Genomic DNA, 17,968 nt, shown 5'->3' with positions numbered 1-17,968 from the left:
GGATGACAGAGGGGTGAGGGGAGACGGCCACCCCTTGGTGAAACAAAAGTCAGGTGCTGGGAGGGCCCTTTCTAATATTTTCAAAGTTCTGTTCTTCCCATTTTCTTTACCCTGCATTTTCAAACATCACAGGTTTTAAAAAATTTTTTTAGATGGATTGATTTGATGTTAGAGGGAGAGGAAGAGGGAAGAGAGAGAAAGAGAAAACATCAACTTGGTGCTGCATTCACATATGCACTCACAGGCTGACGCTTCCTTGCGCCCTGTTGACCCCAGGACCTTGCCGTATAGGGGACAGTGCTCTAACCAATGCAGCTGCCTGGCCAGGACCAAACATTGTGTTTTTGATGGACGTTTAATAACATAAAAATGCTCATAAGAAAAATAAAAGTTTTGCAAAAATAATATCCTAATTTTGTTCAAAGTAAATAAATGTGTGCATATGTATATAAATCAAAGTAACCAAAAGAAAATGCAACAAAATGTTGTAAACATTGTTGAGTTTTGCTAGATGATTTAAATTTTTTCCTGTAGTCTCCAAATTTTCTACAGTAAATACGTATCACCTCAATAATTAGGAAAAAACAATATATAAGTAATTGGATATCTAATCTCTGCATCTCTTACATCATTCCAATTCCATTCCTTACATCTTCATAGCACAAGTTGAAGCCTTAATATCAATGTCCGAGGATGCAAATATATTTCAAATTGGATGGCAGCTCCCATGCCTGGTGGTGGCAGCCTGGCACATTATTTTCAAAATGACTCTGAGGCGGAGTTCTCACTCCCCACGAGCCAGCACTGGGCTTGGGCAGGAGAGAAGGAAGCTAGGAAACCCCGTGGCAAGCGGAGTAGAGGAGGCTGAGGTTAAACAAGGCCATGCAATGAAGAGCCCGCTAATAACTCATGAGATCCTACCTTCCCTAACCAAGGACCCTCAGGAGCCAACAGCTGACACCTCCCCTCCCCAACAAGACAGCGAGCAGCTTAGATGGCCCTGCTTGTGGGGAGAGAGAGCAGAGACCCAGATGGAGCCAGTAGTACCAGCCAAACCCCAGAGCAGAAAAAGTCGGGAATAAACCACAGAAAATCCATTAGATCCAGACGAACACAAGATAAAAGTAAAGCCACAAAACTGACTGGAGAATGACCCAAAATTCCCCATGTCAGTCATTTTGATACATCAGCATATGAAAGGACACACCCAGAAAGCTGTCGAAATGCTCTGTTGAGTCCCTCCCCTGAGACTTCCCCTAAAACTCCTCCCTTCAGAAAACAGGTAAAAACCCTTAAGGAAAAGGACCCAGTCCGTGCTCTTCCTTGAGCACACCCACACCCCTCCCCCGGCCTTTTCTCAGGCGTTTATTTTTGCTTGCTTTTTCCTAAGCTCTAAGGGTCCCCACAAGACTTGCAACTAGGGGAGCAGTGGGCAGTGGCAGCTCGTCCCAGGCTAACCCCCTGAGCCTACTCCCTTCGCCTCTGTAACTTTCATGAGTCCACACAGCCCCATGTGGCTCACTTCTGTTACTGTGACTTCCTCCCTGAGTCAAGGCGGCCCAGTCCAGGCTCACTCCTGTTGCTGTGATCTTCCCTCTTCTATCTTAAGCCTTTTCTTTGTTTCACTATCCCCAGCTTTAATAAACATACTCTTAAAGTCACCTGGACTTGTGTTGTGAAATCTTTCCTGCACAAAGTCAAGAACCCATACATTCCAGACTGTGCTGGGTCAGACTTGCCTGAGTCCCAGTCCCTCTCAGGTGACAGGATCTCTGAGCAATACCTAGCACCAATTAGGGTGGATGAAGTGCTATATGAAACTCAGGCTATTTAGCATCCTTGAAACAGATTCAGTGCTGGATGGGGCCATAGGTCCTCTGGTTGAAATTGTATGTTAACTGTGAGGAAACTGAGGTCTAGAGATAGGAAGCAACTTGTCTCTCAAGGTTCTAAAGGCAGAGCTCAGACTGGAACCTAATTCAAAAGACCCGGCCTTTGGTCTCCACTCTGCCTGCTGTGAATTCATTCACACCCACATGGGTCTCTCTACCACAGAGACGCAACAGGAGTCTATCCACCCTAGCCTCTGAAAGCTCATTTCTCTCCAGTCAGCTCTTGGTGCCTCCTGCCAAAAATGCTTGGCCCCCCTGCCTGGCTCAGCTTCTTAGGTGGCTGTCCACTCCGTAAAGAGAAAATGGACTAAAATCCCAAGGCAGGGCTGCAGTGATGAATTTGACCATTAGGTGGCAGGATCCACAAGGAATTGACCAAAGCAGGCCTCTGAAGGGCACTTAACCTGAACTGTCAAAAAGAAAGGCCCAGAATGGAATTTTTGCAAACATATTTGTATGAAGGCACTTAAAATCTACAAAGTGGATAAACAAAATATTGTAAGCAAATATACCAAAACATTAAAAATTTTTTTCAATAAAGGGTGACATTTTAAGCTATTGTCTTTTTTATTATTTGTATCCTCTGTATCTTCTGCAATGGACAAAAATTTTTCATGTCATTGAAATAGTGACATTATTTCAGTTGAATGTATACAGAGTTTGAGTACTGAAGATATTTGCAAAAGCATACATAAATGTGATCATCTATATTTCTTTTTCCTATATCATATAATCATGCAACTAACTATAAATGTAAAAAAGAAATTTAGAATGATACAAGCTTGTGATGTTTCAGCAGTGTGAATGCTTTTAAAAATATTATAGGCCTTATTTAAACTATAAATTACAGATTTAGTTAGATTGAAAGCATAATGCTGAATTACTAGCCCATGCAACCACTTCAACACATTTTCTTTTCATTTACTTAGTGCGAAGAGGATTTACATGTGAATGAATGCATAGGGGTTGCACTGCTTTATCTCAAAATAATCTAAAATTCAACATTTAGGGCATTAGTTTCCTTAACACAGTTGTTAAAACTTTAAACTCTAGCTCTGGTCAATGTGGCTCATTTGGTTGGAGCATCGTCCTGTAAACTGAAGGGTCGTGGGTTCGATGCCTAGTCAGGGCAGATGTCTGGCCGATGTGGGTGCCATGCCCAGTTGGGGCATGTACAAAGGGCAACCTATCGATGTTTCTCTCCCTCTCTCTTTCCCTCCCTTCCACTCTCTCTAAAATCAATAAGCATGTCTTCACATGAGGATTAAAAATGAAAAACTTTCTAGCTAATTTATTTACAAATAAACATTGACACCTCTGGATTGTGCATCTAGTTATGAATGTAAGAAAGTATTTAGTAAATGTCTCTTACTATAAATAATCAGAGCAAATGTCAGGTGTTTTTTTCTTTTGGCTAAATTCTTCATTTTAACTCTTCTTTCAAGATGTTTCCTTAACACTCTTCAAATATAACCTAAATTTCCAGCCAGTGTCATTACAGAAAATGAGGCTCTTTGTGGAGAACCTGTCTCAAGTCCTTACCTGGCACCACAGGGTCTGTTTGAACCTTTGGTCCCCAAAAGGTGGAACGATTCCTCTTCTCCATGTCTGATAGTGCAGGTGGCCTGTTTGGGGGCGTGGCTTTCTGAACCGTCTCCAACGAGAAGCCGCCTGCTGCATCTTTGCTCTGTCCTGTGGTTCTAGGCTGGGCAGTTGCCGTGAGAGTCATCGCCTTCCGCTCCAGGCTCACTAACGTGCGGAAGAGTAGTTAGTTGTTGGGTTCCTTTTCTGAACTTTAAGGAAACCACTAAATTTTCAGTAGATTTGAAATCAAGGGTACTTGGGGATAATAACCTATCCATTTAAGACATGTCAGAGCCCCCATGAAAACTTCTCTCCCTTATTTTCAAGTGATGTCTCCTCTTCCAATGATTCACTTTCTTTTTTTTTTTTAAGATTTTTATTTATTTATCTTTAGAGAGGAAGGGAAGGAGAGAAGGAGAGAAATATCAATGTATGGTTGCCTCTCGTGAGTCCCCTGCTGGGAACTGGCCTGCAACCCAGGCATGTGCCCTGACTGGGAATCGAACCGCGATTGTGTGGTTCACAGGCTCACACTCAATCCACTGAGCTATACCAGCCAGGGCCAATGATTCACTTTCTGTCACATATAAACTGACAGACAAAACATTTGTCTGTTATCAGCCTTCCCCAAACCAGCACTTGGGAACTTCCTGTGGCTGTTCCTCTTCCTTGCGCTGCATGCTTACGTGTAGGACAGAAGACTGCCTTAGATGACATGGCCACACCCCAGTGGACTGCAAGTTTTCCTTCAAAGTTTTATCAAAACAAAGTGTTAGCTCATGCAGCTTTTTGAAAGCATATATAGCAGAACCTTGGTAATTCATTCTGAAAACAGTTTGAGAAACAACTTCTTAAAAAACCGTATCTCCTTTGTCTGTCGCCTGAGAGGCATGTGCTGGCCATCCAGGTGTCAGCACAAAAGGGTCGTCAGGTAGAGAATCGAGACCCAGATTCTTGTTGGACAACCAGGACATTTTTTTTCCACGAACAACTTGGTCGAGAACCAAATTGTTCAAGAACCAAGACGTTTGAGAACTGAGGTTTGACTGTATTAATAGAGCATTTTTAGGATGGTAAGGAACCTTTTGGAAAACAAAACAGTTTCTTAAAAATGTCAGCAATACAGAATATCTGCCCTTTTTAACTAGCCTTGGAGACTCGTAATAAATGCTGTTTAATGTAAAGCAAAGCTTGTTCACATAAAGTCTCACCTGAAACTCGGCAGACAAAGAGCAATACTGACTTTGCATTTCATTGTGAGAATACAGACACCCCTTTCTCCCCCAGGTGCCATGCAGCTGACTCACGGTTGTGGCAGAAATCTTCGTCAGACCCGTCTGCACACTGCTCCACTCCATCGCAGGCCAGGGTGATGTCAATGCAACAGCCATCGTCGCAAAAGAAGTGGTAGCGTGAGCAAACCTTCGAGCATCCTATTTATAAACAAGACTCGGGTCACAGGAGCTCAGGAATGCTGACTTCTACCGCGTCAAGACGAACAGAGACTAAGTGTGATAAAATGCATGTGGGCAATGAGGCAGATACTGTGGAAACACCCAGTAGTCGGACCTGGAGCCACAGGTCCTGGAAAATTTAAGGGGGGTCTCTTCTTGGGCCCCCTGACTTAATTCTCAGGAATCACCGTGGGCTTCATGCCTGGGCTGCTCTCCAAGCTGACACTGCCTATGAGGGGGGAGGGGAGGAGCAGCAGCTCCGGTCCCCCCTCCTGACCCGGCCTCCTCACTCCGGGGGCTGCCTCTGCATTCATCCCTTCATCCCATCACCTCCTCGGTTACACCCTGTACGGCCCTCAGGCGGCTGGCCCTGTCTTATACATGCTATGGCTTACATCCTTGTTTCCTGAGTAATGCTTTTTACTGGGGCTGACTTTTGACTCTCGAACCCTAGTTGTTGACTGCCATACCCCCTTGTTACAGTACAGAATAAATAGAAACTTTAGACACCAGCTAGTATGAACTTATTTTCTTTAAATAATGAAACTGTCTCCTTTTTGGAGCTCTTACAAGTTTTTTATTCCACAGTGCACTGCATAGAAGCTACAATGCATTTTCTTAAGAGGCATTCCCCGCTCCAGATTAAGCCAAATGTACTAGACTCAGCTGCGTAACGGCTTGGGGGACTTCCTGAGACTGTGAATGCAGATGAAAGAGTTCAGGCTAGAGGCACATAAGGAGGCACACAGTAATTCCCCGGGGACGGGATGGGCTAGAGAACCTCTCAGGACACACAGCAGTGGTGCTGATGTAACTCCCCTGAGACACGTGGCCGAGCGTGGTAAAAAGGCGAAGTCCTGGCTGCACAGTCCACTGAGGGGCAGTTAAAGACTGGCAAAGGAGTCCAAGAGGAAGAGGAGGGTGTAGAAAAGAAAGATTGGTTAAAGCTCCTGAGAAAGAAGAGGAAGCAAGGGGCCTGCAGTTGTGACTGAGAACTTGGACCTAAACAGGAGAGTCAGCTTCCGTCAACAGGGTGGAGTTCAGAGGAAAAGTGAAGGGGACTCTGAACACCAAGCAGGACACAGCCTCTTGCTCACATTTCCCAAGTTCGTATGTAAAATTCCTAAATACATGGAAGTTTTACTTATTCCTTGGTAGTTTTGGAGATAGAGCCGTATTTACAATTTATCCATCTCTTACTGAATGGGTGGCCTCTAAACTTTTGACCATGCATCCCAATTCATAGCATATTGGTGAACGCGCATCTCCCATCTGTAAATAACATGCATGTACCACTGTGCTAACATACCATGCATGTTATAAAATACACTGAGGACTTAGAAAAGAAGATTAAAAATTCATGAAACATAAATCCCTGTCTTCTTTCCCATCCTAAAAATGTCTTCACCATTGGTGAGGGATCCTACTTGGAGACCACTAATCTAGATCATATCACAAATGTTTGTTGACTGGCTCTTTGAATGGATTATTTTTCCCAAAGCTTGAGAACATGCAGCCACTATATCAAAAAATGTGCCAAGTTATCATCACATAAGCAAAGGTATGTGCTTGTGTTCACCCTGGCAGGAGCCAGCCACACTTGGTTACCATTACAGCTGGGTCATTAATTAGAAGATCAGTATTTGCAATAGGGGGACAGAAATATCTGTTCATCCCCATCTCTGGCTGTCAGTGCCTCAGTGTGGTGTTTTATTTAATTCATAGTGTGTTATTCCAATCTAACCAGTGAGTGGCTCTGGAGGGCAGACATCCTTTTTTATTTTCTATATAAAGTTACCCACATTAGACCTATACTCAAGAGGCCTTTCAGTAATCAAAAGCGATCCAAATAACTGCCTGCCACTTTGAATACATTTTATTATCCTTTTGGAGAAAGGCCAGCAATGTACAACCAGCAATGTACCTCTGGAGCCTGAAAAAAAAACGGGCCTGAGTACGCAAACCAGGAAGAACAAGTTGGGGCGGGGTGCTCTGGCCACCCGGGCGTCTCAGCACGGGCCCCTTCTCCCTCCCAGGCTGTACCAAGCAACCCCTCCCTCAATTCCGAAGGGAAGGTAGGGTTTCTCTGTCTTCTCCCCGGAGCACTTTTCTCCCAGAATCAGCTCTCTGCTCAGTCCCTGCCCAGGCCTGCACTCCACCCCAGGAGGACGTCCTATGCGGCGGGGGTGGGGGGTGGTGTGACGGGCTGGAGCCAACCTCAGGTTTCCAATGGCCCTGGTGCTCGCCCAGCACAAGAAGACACTCAAACTGTTCTAAGTGCCGGGCCCTGTGCAGCAGCCATACGGCCCCAGGGCCTGCTAGAATAGGTGGGGCTGATGGCTCTGCTCCCTCCCGCTCCCTGCCTGCGAGCTGCTGTGGGCAGCCCCTGGAGTCTGGCCTGTCCATGTGAACTCACCCCTCTTCCCGCACAGTCAGCTTACACCTTGGCTGGACTGAGCGTCAGCCCCCCAAATTCTGATTCCCTAGGGAAGGCAAATCACCAAGGTTGCCAAGTCCTTGAGATTCTAAAATCCCCTTCCTCTATTTCTTTCTCCACCCCCACCCCTCCCAATTCAGCAAACAGTTTACTCAGTAGACATGTGGGTGCGGAGGTTTCCGTTTCCAATGCAGCACACAGAGAAGCGGCAGCAGCAGGTCTGAGCAGGGCGCAGCCCCCAGGCCCCCTGATCTCAAGGTGTACGGGTTGGTGGTCGCAACGGCCGGCAGCTCACAGGCTGCACCTCCCAGGAGGGACAGCGGCCTGACCTCCGCAAGCAGCTATTTATGCATCCTGGAGCGGAAGCACAGCCGCCCCAGACCTGGGACATCACCATCAGGTAACACGTTCTGCTTCAGGCAAACACGGCGCATAGCAGAAGTGCACAGAAGTGCCTGTGCCCTCGGAGCTGCGCTGTGACCGTGGTTTGGAGATAAACCGGCACTGCCCTTACGATGGTTGTGGTGGCAACTGTGTGTCGGCTTGAGTGTCCCCTTTACATGACACACACACTGGGAAGTTAACCCGCTTCCCCCTTCTTTTTGTGAGTGTGAGCGTAATATTTTTAAATACATAATTTTAATGATAGTAATGTTTAAATGAGAACTTCAAGTCTCAAGGTACAAATACTGCCTGCATTCCTCTCTGTCTTTGATGGAAGACAGGATCAGCAACAGTGCCGGTAAATTAGTCAAAGTCCAATCTCCCTTTCCTTATTATCCTAACTGCTGGCCAGATGAACACCCACGCACCGAGCAATCAAGGATGTCGCAGACGTGCTGCAAGTTCACCAGAGCCAGGCTAGTGACAGCGCACCACCCTGGTGGGTCGCGGAGCCACGCCCAGCACCCAGCGCAGCGCCTGCGCAGTGCGGACCCTCCCGGTGCACCTGCTGGCTGGGTTCCCAATGATCGGCAGGAGCCTCGGATGCCCTCAGTGGTCCTGGTTTCATATGATTTTTTTAAAAAGATTTTATTTATTTATCTTTAGACGGGAAGGGAAGAAGAGAGGGAGAGAAATATCAATGTGTGGGTGCTTCTCCTGCGCCCCCTGCTGGGAACTGGCCTGCAACCCAAGCATGTGCCCTGACTGGGGATCGACCCACGATCCTTTGATTCGAAGGCCACTCCCCCGCCCCTCAATTCACTGAGCTACACCAGCCAGGGCTCATATGATTTTTTAACTTGATAAGCTAATCTTAGAAATTATCTAATCTTAGACATTTGGGAAAGTAAGCCCCACATAAACGAGATGAGTTTAAGGGGTGCAGCAGAACCCGAGCCTCGAGACAGACGGCGACAGCTGTGTTATCAATGCACCCGCGCATCCACCTAAAGGGTCCATGCAAAACAGTCCTTTCATATTGACACATGCACTTCACATATTTTAATGTGTCTTGAATGTACTTCTTACTCTCGAGTGTGCATATCAAGACAGCCCACCCACCCACCCCCACCCCAGCTTGAAAGGAGATCCTCCCCGGAAAAGCCCTCTGTGGAATCGGGCCCAAGGAAGGCGGCCCACTGGCTCACGCAGGGTGTCCCTACCGCATCCCGCAGCGTTCTTTGTCTGGAGTCCACTTCTGTCGTCGCACTTTTGGCAGACACTGTCTCATTGGACACCCCTCCCCCGCCCCGGAATGAGCCCGCGGTATGCGGTGTTAGGCTGTGAAAAGCCCATCCGATACCCCCCTTCCTCAACAGTCTGGCTTCTGCCGGCCTCCTCCTCCTCACCTCCCGGGGACGAGGCCGCGGGCAGCACGGTCACCGAGACGTTGTCGGAGCTCCTCTGCGCGGCGGCGTCCGTCACCGTGAGCTGAAAGGTGTACGTGCCTTCCTGCAGGTGGGACAGCTTCAGGGTTCCCGACTCGGGCACCTGCCGCCGAACAGGAAACATCTTGTTTGGTTAGGAGACGCGACAAGTGGCGACGTGACACGCGGCGCCCAACAGCGTCCTGGACTGGAAGTCGCTGTCGCCCTTGCCGCCATCCCACGACCCGCCTCTCCCCTCCGGTCCCAGGCTGTGGGACGCTGAACCCAGTGCTACTCTGGCAGGCTGGCCCGGCTCTGAAGCCCCTATCTCCCATTTTCCCCGGGCTATAACGCCCTTGACCTGCAGTCCTCCTCCAGTCCTCACGGCCCGGGCCCCAAACCTGTACCGCTCCCCAGCTCCACGCCCCGCCCCGGAGCCCTTCCTTCTCAGCCCGCGTCTAGTTCAAGAAGAAAATTGGGGCCGTGGCTATGGTTACAACCAAGGCTCCACCCTCCACCTCCACTGTCCCAGTATCCAGGCCGGTATCTGCGCCATTGCCACACCCTCTCCTGCAGTCATTATAGATGAGCTGTGGCCGTCTTACACTGCACCCTCCGTCTGGCCCTTGACCCCTTTCCCTCTGACCTCTCTGCTCAAGTTTCTCTTGACCTAACAAACCAACAACAAATAAAAACTCCCCAGGTCTTCTCTAGCCACCTTATTGTTTCCTTTCCATCTCAAGTCAGCTCTTCCATGCTGCACATGCTGTTTCCATTTGGCCATTGTCCACTTACTGTTTATCCCACCCCCTGAAGCGGCGCTGGAAAAACTCACTAACTGACCCTGCAAAGGTCACCTGGCATCAAGGTCAACCATACTTCTTAGTCTTGTCTTTAAAAAAATATATAACACTGGCCCTCTTCCTGTCTGTAACAGTGTTGGCCGCCCCTGTCTTCTGAACTGCCTGCTTCCCTGGCTTCCGTTCTCCATCCGAGGCCCCCAGCTGTTCCCTGCTGGTCACCCTCAGGAGTGTCTGTTCACTCCCTAAAGCCCGCCCCACCCCGAACCTCTGCTCTCCTCACAAGGCAGTGTCCTGGTCCCGGTGACAGCAACAGCTTCTGAGGCCCAGGTCTGCGGTGAGGTTTTGGGAATCACTTTCAGATGCTCATTCTAAACACTGCTTCATTTAGCCTCCCCAGTGATACCGTTTAATATCCTACCTTTTAAAACACTCCTTTCCACTTAAATGAATTACTTTGGAAATTATTCTCTGCCAATGAACTCTGACCTTATACATTTTATTACATTGATGCAGTAACGGATTTGAAATAACTCCCCTGCTTGTTTTTATTTATGAAATCCTAGATTTGGACTCCTGCACATAAACTTAGAGGATTTGCCAGGACCATAAACCCTCCAGCAGAAGGCTTTCTGACCATTTAGCGGCAGTATAATGAGATACAGTGGCTGTGCCACTTTAGGCTGCTTAGATACCACCGGGCAGATCTCCCAGCTCAGCCAGACTCTGAGTCAGTGGCTCTGGAGAGTGGCATCTGGGAGTGTGCACATGACAGGCACACCAGTGATCCAGTGGTCACATGGAAGAACCGCAGGTGAGGTGGTTAAGGGCATGGAGCCCAGTGTCCAGCAGACCTGGCTGGAATGCCGGCCCTACCATGTACCAGCTGTGTGACCTTGTACACACAACATAACCAACCTAAATCTCAGTGTCTGCACCTATAAAATCTGATCCTACCTCATGAGGATCAAACTGTGTAAAAAATTTCTTAATGTGGGGCTTAAATATAATGTGATGCAAAATTAACTTTTTTAAGTTAATAAAAAGAGCTTAGTACGGTAAATGTTTAAATATATCCACTTCCTCCTTTGGTTCGATTTTCATCTCAAGCTAGTGGCATTACCCTGTTTTTACAGATGGGGACAGGGAAACCTATTAAAGGGACTTTCACTCACTGAGACAGGCAGAATTGAGACCTCCAATTTGTAAAACAGTCTACAAGCTGTCCCATCACTTTTGTTGCAAAGGCTTTAAGCTAGAGAGTTGGGAAAAAAGGTCACCTTTCCTCTGCTGTTTATTTCAAAGAGGTGTGAGGCGGTCCTCACTGCCTCACTGTGACACTGTCTTCAGGCCCAAGGGTACTGAGAGGATACCAGACAGGGGTCACTTTTTTGAGTGCTCACTGGTCCCTGAAAGGCCAGCCAAGAGAAAACTAAAGACAACTTGGGTTTATTTATATACATTAAGTTACACACACACATATTATTACAGTTACCATTATTGTGACACACTTACCATTATATACACTTAGCCACAAAATAATACCTAACTATTCTTCCCACCCAACAGTTGCTCCTAAAGTCTATAAGGCAATTGGGTGTAAGTCAGTTACAAATGAGTGGGGAGGTAGTGTGGTACCAAATACTTCAGCAAAAGGCTCCACTGAGCCAATGAATGCAACTAGTTTTCTGCCTTGGGGCAACTAATCTAACTTGCAAAATTGGACAAGATGTCTACAAACGGTTTGGTTAACATAATAATCCTTGTTATAATCCCAGGGTTTACAACATCTTGCCTGGGATTGTGAAGAAGACAATGAGGCAGTTACCCTGAGGAAACAAACTGGTGCTCTCACTGTCCAGATATAATACTGCAGGTGAACACGCGTTTAGGCTCTGCTCTTCAGTTCAGGGTTCCCTCCGTCTACTTGTCACCACACCTAGGATAGCGAGTTCCACAGAGAGAAGCAAAACGAATCCAGCAGCCCGAACTTTCCTGTTACACGTGGTCAAATGAATGGATTTAGAACATCTTTACAAAGAACCAAACTCCAACTGGTCCGTCCTTCTCAATTCTGGAGTAAGGGTTTAAGTGAGTTTCCTCAAGAACTGGGGATTTCTCTGGTCAGTCTCTAGGCGTCTACTCCCAGATTTGCTGATCAGAAAGAAAAGATCATTTTAATGATCTTCACTCTCAAACATGCCCATTTTTCGGTAAAAATAAATGAGGTTATATTGCTGATTTGAAAAAATAGTAAAGAAAAAACAATCATAAATAACCACCCTAGGACAACCATTAGTAGCCACTGTATTTATTTTTTTGGTCCTTTATTTGGATATTTTTTACAACCATCAGCATCATTTATATTATTCCTTTTTCTTACCTTATGCAAAAAAATTGTATTTTTTGCATAATTTAAATTTTACTATAAATAATGGAATGGGTATCTTCAAATTAATCCAATGTAGAAAATGATCATATATCATCCTAAGAAAAAGAATAAAGGTTCTAATGATTAAAAAAAAGAGTTGAGAATTTCTCATATAAACCTGCTCAGAAGAGGATCATTTTCAAAAGAATGGGGCCAAAGAAGGCAGTAACTAAGACAGAATTAAACTGCATATCTGAGATTTCAGGAATCAGTAGGAGACTAAAGTCTTTCTCTTCTTTGTCAAATCCTCTTAAAACATGTCATGTAAATAGTGGCTTACTTCTAACGTTGGCCAGGATTAGAAGGCTCTGGAAGAAAGAACAGAGGGAGAAACAGACTTATTTTTTCCCTCCTACAACCTGACCAAATTTCACTTCTGTTTTACTGTTTCAGAATATGTGTTCAGTTTTCTCCAACTCTGCCCTCATTTCCCTTTCATGCCTCTAACTCAACCCAATCAGAGAAGAATTATTTTTTAATACCAAAATTGCAAAATGCTTTTAGATATAAGCAGAGTTGCTTACGTAGTAAGAAGAGTCAGAAGCACAAAGAAACAGTGCACAAAGTCGGAGGGGAGAGGCAGCCTTAGCTCTTAACATCGTGTAAAAACAAACACAGAAATCTAGGGAAAAGCCAGCCTCCTGGGCGTTTTTTGTGCACTCCCCGTGTTCAGTGTGAAAGGAAGCACTTCCGGGGCGCTCCTGGTCTCCCTGACTAAAGTGACTGGAACCAGAATTTTCCTTCTTTCATCTTCTTATCACTGGCAGGATCTAAGTTCTTCTTTTTTTTTAAAGATTTCATTTACTTTTTAGAGGGAGGGGAAGGGAGGGAGAAAAAGGGAAAGAAACACTGATGTGTTAGAGATACATCAATCAGTTGCTTCTGGCATGTCCCTGACTGGGGGCCTGGCCCACAACCTTGACTGGGAATTGAACCAGGGACCTTTCGGTTCCCAGGCCAGCTCTCAATCCGCTGAGCCAAACCAGGCAGGGCAGAAGCCAATATTCTTGTATCTATTTAAGTTCATTTCCCAATGAACCTTTCTCTCAAAACCTTTCTCTCGGGTTCAGTTTTAAAGTATTCCTTTGATCTGTTGAGGGTAGTCTAAAAGTGAGACTGACCGGGAAACCTCGGACTGGACCATGTCACAAAACTTGGACTTCCTCAAGTTTTCTGCTTGCTCAGGGAAGTCCCAGTTTGTCTTTGTGGGCCTGGTGTCACTGCTGAAACCACATCCCTTCACTCTCAAACATGTCCCTCTTTAGATGATATTCTACCTATTTACTTAAAAAAAATTCATTATGTAGAGCCATCAAGCCAGTGTGCAACTGGCTTGAATTTAATAATGAACTCATTGGTATAAACAACATCCACATTTTGGTGAGCTTCCACTACATGTGATATTCAAAAATCACTTGGTTAGAAATTTTTCTACATCTGCTGAGTGCAAATCAATCCACAAACAAATGAAGTCCAAATCTCCCGGAACGTCCTTGTACTCTGTATCATGTTTCTAACATGTTTTACATTCTGACTTCAGATGTAAATGTATTACGTTGAATAATCATGAAACTCAGTGTCATCTAATGAGCCACCAGAAAAAAAAAACATGTCTTCTTGCATTTAAGAAATGTATTCTAGATTAATATTTGGTTAAGGGGAGGTAGAATATCTTTTTCCAGGGCAGGAAATATGTAACTTTAAAATCTAGTCATCAGCCCTGGCTGGTGTAGCTCAGAGGATTGAGCGCGGGCCTGCTACTCAGACGATCGCGGTTCGATTCTCAGTCAGGGCACATGCCTGGGTTGCAGGCCAGTTCCCTGCAGGCCAACTCCCAGCAGGGGACGCAGGAAAGGCAACCATACATTGATGTTTCTCTCCCTCTCTCTTTCCCTTCCCCTCTAAAGATAAATAAATAAAATCTTTAAAAAAATAAAAAAAAATCTAGTCATCAGTCTCCTGGTTCTGACAAACCATCTATTCCTTCTTCATAAACGAAGAAACCAAGCCAGGAACACGAGCTGTCCCTCTGGAGATGCGTAGCCCAGTGCTGGACACGCACTAGGTGCTAAAAAAAGTTAGCTGTAAACCTTGTTATCACTAAGGCGGCAGCACAATTCCTCTGAGGGAGAGAACCTCACTGGTTTGCGCTGGTTTCTGAGTGCCTGGATGGGTCATTTGGACATGACGAGATCGGTCCTACAACCTGGTCTCAAACTGTTGGAAGGCAAAGGGAGGCTGACTATCCTTCCCGGGAGATGGGAGAAGGGCTGAGGAGTCTGCGCAGATGGGGACCCTGAGGGATGAGAGAGGGGGATGTCCAAGGGCTGCCGCAGGTGCTCAGGGGAAACTGAACAACGAGAGCCCCTGAGAGTCAGGGATCGTCTAAGGGCTTCAGAAGAAGGGTGTTCATCCAACACGGGGCTTTGACTTAACCACAGTGCTATGCTGGGTGGGCTGTCACGGCCCTTCCTCCTGCCCCAAGCACCTTCCCACCTGGCCCCACTCTGCAGCTTGGTGGGGGGTGCATTCACATTCCGTTCAGCTGGAGCCCCTTCTCAGAAGAAAGTGACCTGGCTGGAGAATCCCAGTTCTCCTGTCGGAAATCATGCAGTGTAAACTCAGGCTGCCCAGGTAAAAGGGACCAGAGGGGTGGCCCCTTGAAGGTTGTTCATTACTATTCAGGAAGATTCTCAAACTGTAAAAACCATGATCTCACACACAAATATGTGAACATGTATCAGTGATTTTTAACTCATTAACTGAAGAGAGAGCCGATAAGGTGTACCACTAATTTAGAGGAGAATCGAAGGGATATAAGCAGTCAGGAATGATGGCATGAAGTTGCTAGTACATACACGCAAAACTGAACCAAGTTTGCTACTGGTACCTATTAGGCAAGGAAATGAGTGTATTAGTAGATTAATACCTACAAGTGCTAAAATGTCTTCTTTGAAGTCTACTTTTCAACAAGTCAGAGATAACTGCATTTCTATATGAAAAAAATATTTGCATTTCTATGGGCAAGAATCATTTGCATTACTAACTGATTTCTATAACTGATAAATGCACACCCCGAAAAACTGCTCCGCAGCTGCCAGCACTCCACTGAAAGACGCTCAGTGATCTCTTGCCATTTCGGTCTTTCACAGCTTTTGGGCCATTTGATCTACAAAGTGGGAAGGTCCCTCCTAGTGAGGCCGCTCTGAGGACTCCAGGTGTGTCCGAGCTGCCTGCCACCGCATGGCTCCTCAGCCAGCGACGCTTTATTGTGATGCTTTATCGTGACAAAGTGAGGGTTTACTTTGGGGTGCTCGTGAATATATTCCGCTGTAAGACAGACACAGTTCAGCTGCGGTGTTTCTCCTGCCACAGGCACTGTCACTTGGATGGTGGTTTTCGAACTCCAGGTCTACCTGCTATCGCTGTTCTGTACTTGGCTGGGAAATTGGTCCAGATTTCCCTCCTGATGGCCCAGCAGTCAGCCCAAAAGGCCTATAAGAAATGTCTAATCTTGTTGCTCCTTTGTGAATGTCCTCAATAACTACAATACAGGATCATTAGCGTTACTTTTATTTGACACTCATACATGCAATTCATCACTTACAGAATAGAGCTTTCAGGAGTGTGATGAAAAGCCAGATGAGAGCAGAGGCGGGCCTGTGACTGCTCAGACAAGCACGCCCCAGAAGTGCCCACTAGTAGGCAGCGTCCCTCTCAGGGGAGCTCTCTGGTGGGTGACCACCATGTCCATGAACCTTTCCTGACCAACCTCAGTTCTCAGAGATTTCCAGAAGGATAGAACAGTTTCACCGCTGACACAATGCACAGAAGGGTGATAAGTATGATGGATGACCCTCTAAGTTCGAAATGATTTCTGTGGTAGATGAAAACCCAGAAGCTGGTATGTGAAAAGGATAAATATACAGTCCTGCCCTCAGGTTCAATAAATCAATGATACAAACGAGGTGGAGAGGCCATTGCAGCAGCTGTTTAGGTAAAGACGAAGCAGGTTTCAGGTAATCCTGCGAGTGGGTGATGCCACGCGAACCTGCCGTGTGACACAGCTACTAAGTTTACGTAAATTCAGTCTCACTAGTAGAAGCAGAGGCGTCTGCATCACAAGAGGTGGCATCTGTGTCAGGAAGACACACACATGTTCAGGTGACACATGGGGTTCGACTAGCGGTGTCAGGTTTTAGAAGGGCATGGATGAATCTGAGAAAATCCAGCAGAGGCTGGAGGGTGGGCAGCCTGGCCCTCCGTTCATGTGAAGATGTCTGAATGAAGTGGGGTATGATGTTCCGAGAGAGCATCCCAAGTGGTGACATTCATTTTTTTCAAAGACTTAGGCAACTGTCACCTAGAAAAAGGAAAGATATGCCCTGGTCCCGTAGCTCAGTTGGGTGGAGCATCGGCCTGATATGCCAAGGTCACGGGTTTGATCCCTGGTCAGGGCACATATAAGAATCAACCAATGAATGAATCAATAAGTTGAGCAACAAATCAATGGTTGTTTTTCTCTATCTCTCTCTTTCTCTCTCCTCCTTCCCTCCCCCTTTAAAAAAATCAATCAATAAAACATTTTTTTAAAAGATGCATTCAGTGCTTTTCCAAAGAGAAGATTCAGCTCCAATGCACAGAGGTAACAGGGAGACACATCCTGTTTGCCTAATAACTACAGCTGATTGAAGACATCATAGGACTCGATGTGAGGTAGTGAGTGTTCATCTCTGGAAATATCTGGGCAGAGAGTGGGAGAGCCCTGAAGGGATGTCGTAGAAGGGGCTCTTACATGGGTGGGAGGCTGGGTACCACGCTGAACAGGTGCCCAGCCCAATTCTGAGACTACCTAACCATGGAGTAAATCAGTGCACGGAAATCAGTCTTGGGGGACTAGATGATTGTTTTTGGTTTTGTTTCGAGAGAATATAAACCAGTGTTTCCCCACAGAGGGGAAAACCATGTGAAGATGCAGGAAGGAAAAGGCCGCAAACCACAAGCCGAGAAGAGAGGTTCCAAAAGAGGCCAACCCCATTGGGACCTGTGGGTTTCTTCCCTCCAGAACTGGGAGAAGATAAACAGTATCTGTTTAAGCCACAGAGTCTATGCTTCTTTGTTGTGGCAGCCCTAGCAAACCAATTCAGATTTTTTCTATTTCCTCTGACTAAAGTGGTTTGGATGGAGTTTATCTGCCCAAACCAGGAAATACTGCCAACCAGACGCAGTCCTGATGAGATTAACAACAAGCTTCAGGACTCAAGACTCTGCAGCTGCCAACAAGGGGCTCATTCCGGCCCGCAGCACCTGCAGCCTGGCCCAGAGGAGCCCGGTGAAAATCAGAGCGGAACACGCCTGCTTAGTCACTCAGCGACCCCAACCAGGCCTGACTGCTAGGCAAGATGATTGCTTTCCGGACCGTGTGAAGAATGAGTTCATTATAATGAGATTTTCCTCTTTATGCAGCTTCGTATTTTTCAAATTTTCTACCTGGATCTTAAACAAAGGAGAAATAAAAAAATTAAACAGTAGTCTGTGTCATTAAAATAAAGCACGAGT

At 46.2% G+C, this 17,968-nt stretch overlaps 1 protein-coding gene across 3 annotated transcripts in view; it reads right to left on the bottom strand.

Annotated features, from left to right (window-relative positions):
- Positions 1 to 17,968, bottom strand: part of LRP11 (LDL receptor related protein 11) — a 43,164-nt gene that overhangs the window by 19,533 nt on the left and 5,663 nt on the right. For 2 of the 3 annotated variants that reach the window (XM_037034850.1, XM_037034848.1), the window contains exons 3-6: positions 9,161 to 9,302; positions 4,784 to 4,909; positions 4,688 to 4,693; positions 3,435 to 3,641 (exon numbers count right to left, since the gene is read on the bottom strand). In XM_037034850.1, the coding sequence (XP_036890745.1) occupies positions 3,435 to 3,641; positions 4,688 to 4,693; positions 4,784 to 4,909; positions 9,161 to 9,302 (481 nt within the window). The remainder of the gene's footprint in view (positions 1 to 3,434; positions 3,642 to 4,687; positions 4,694 to 4,783; positions 4,910 to 9,160; positions 9,303 to 17,968) is intronic. The other variant, XM_037034849.1, reaches the window with a different exon arrangement.

The sequence above is a fragment of the Sturnira hondurensis genome, unplaced genomic scaffold (assembly GCF_014824575.4).
Source record: "Sturnira hondurensis isolate 20B ecotype Veracruz unplaced genomic scaffold, ASM1482457v3 Scaffold0022201, whole genome shotgun sequence".
Classification (NCBI taxonomy): Eukaryota; Metazoa; Chordata; class Mammalia; order Chiroptera; family Phyllostomidae; genus Sturnira; species Sturnira hondurensis.
This window is presented reverse-complemented; position numbering and strand designations above follow the sequence as displayed.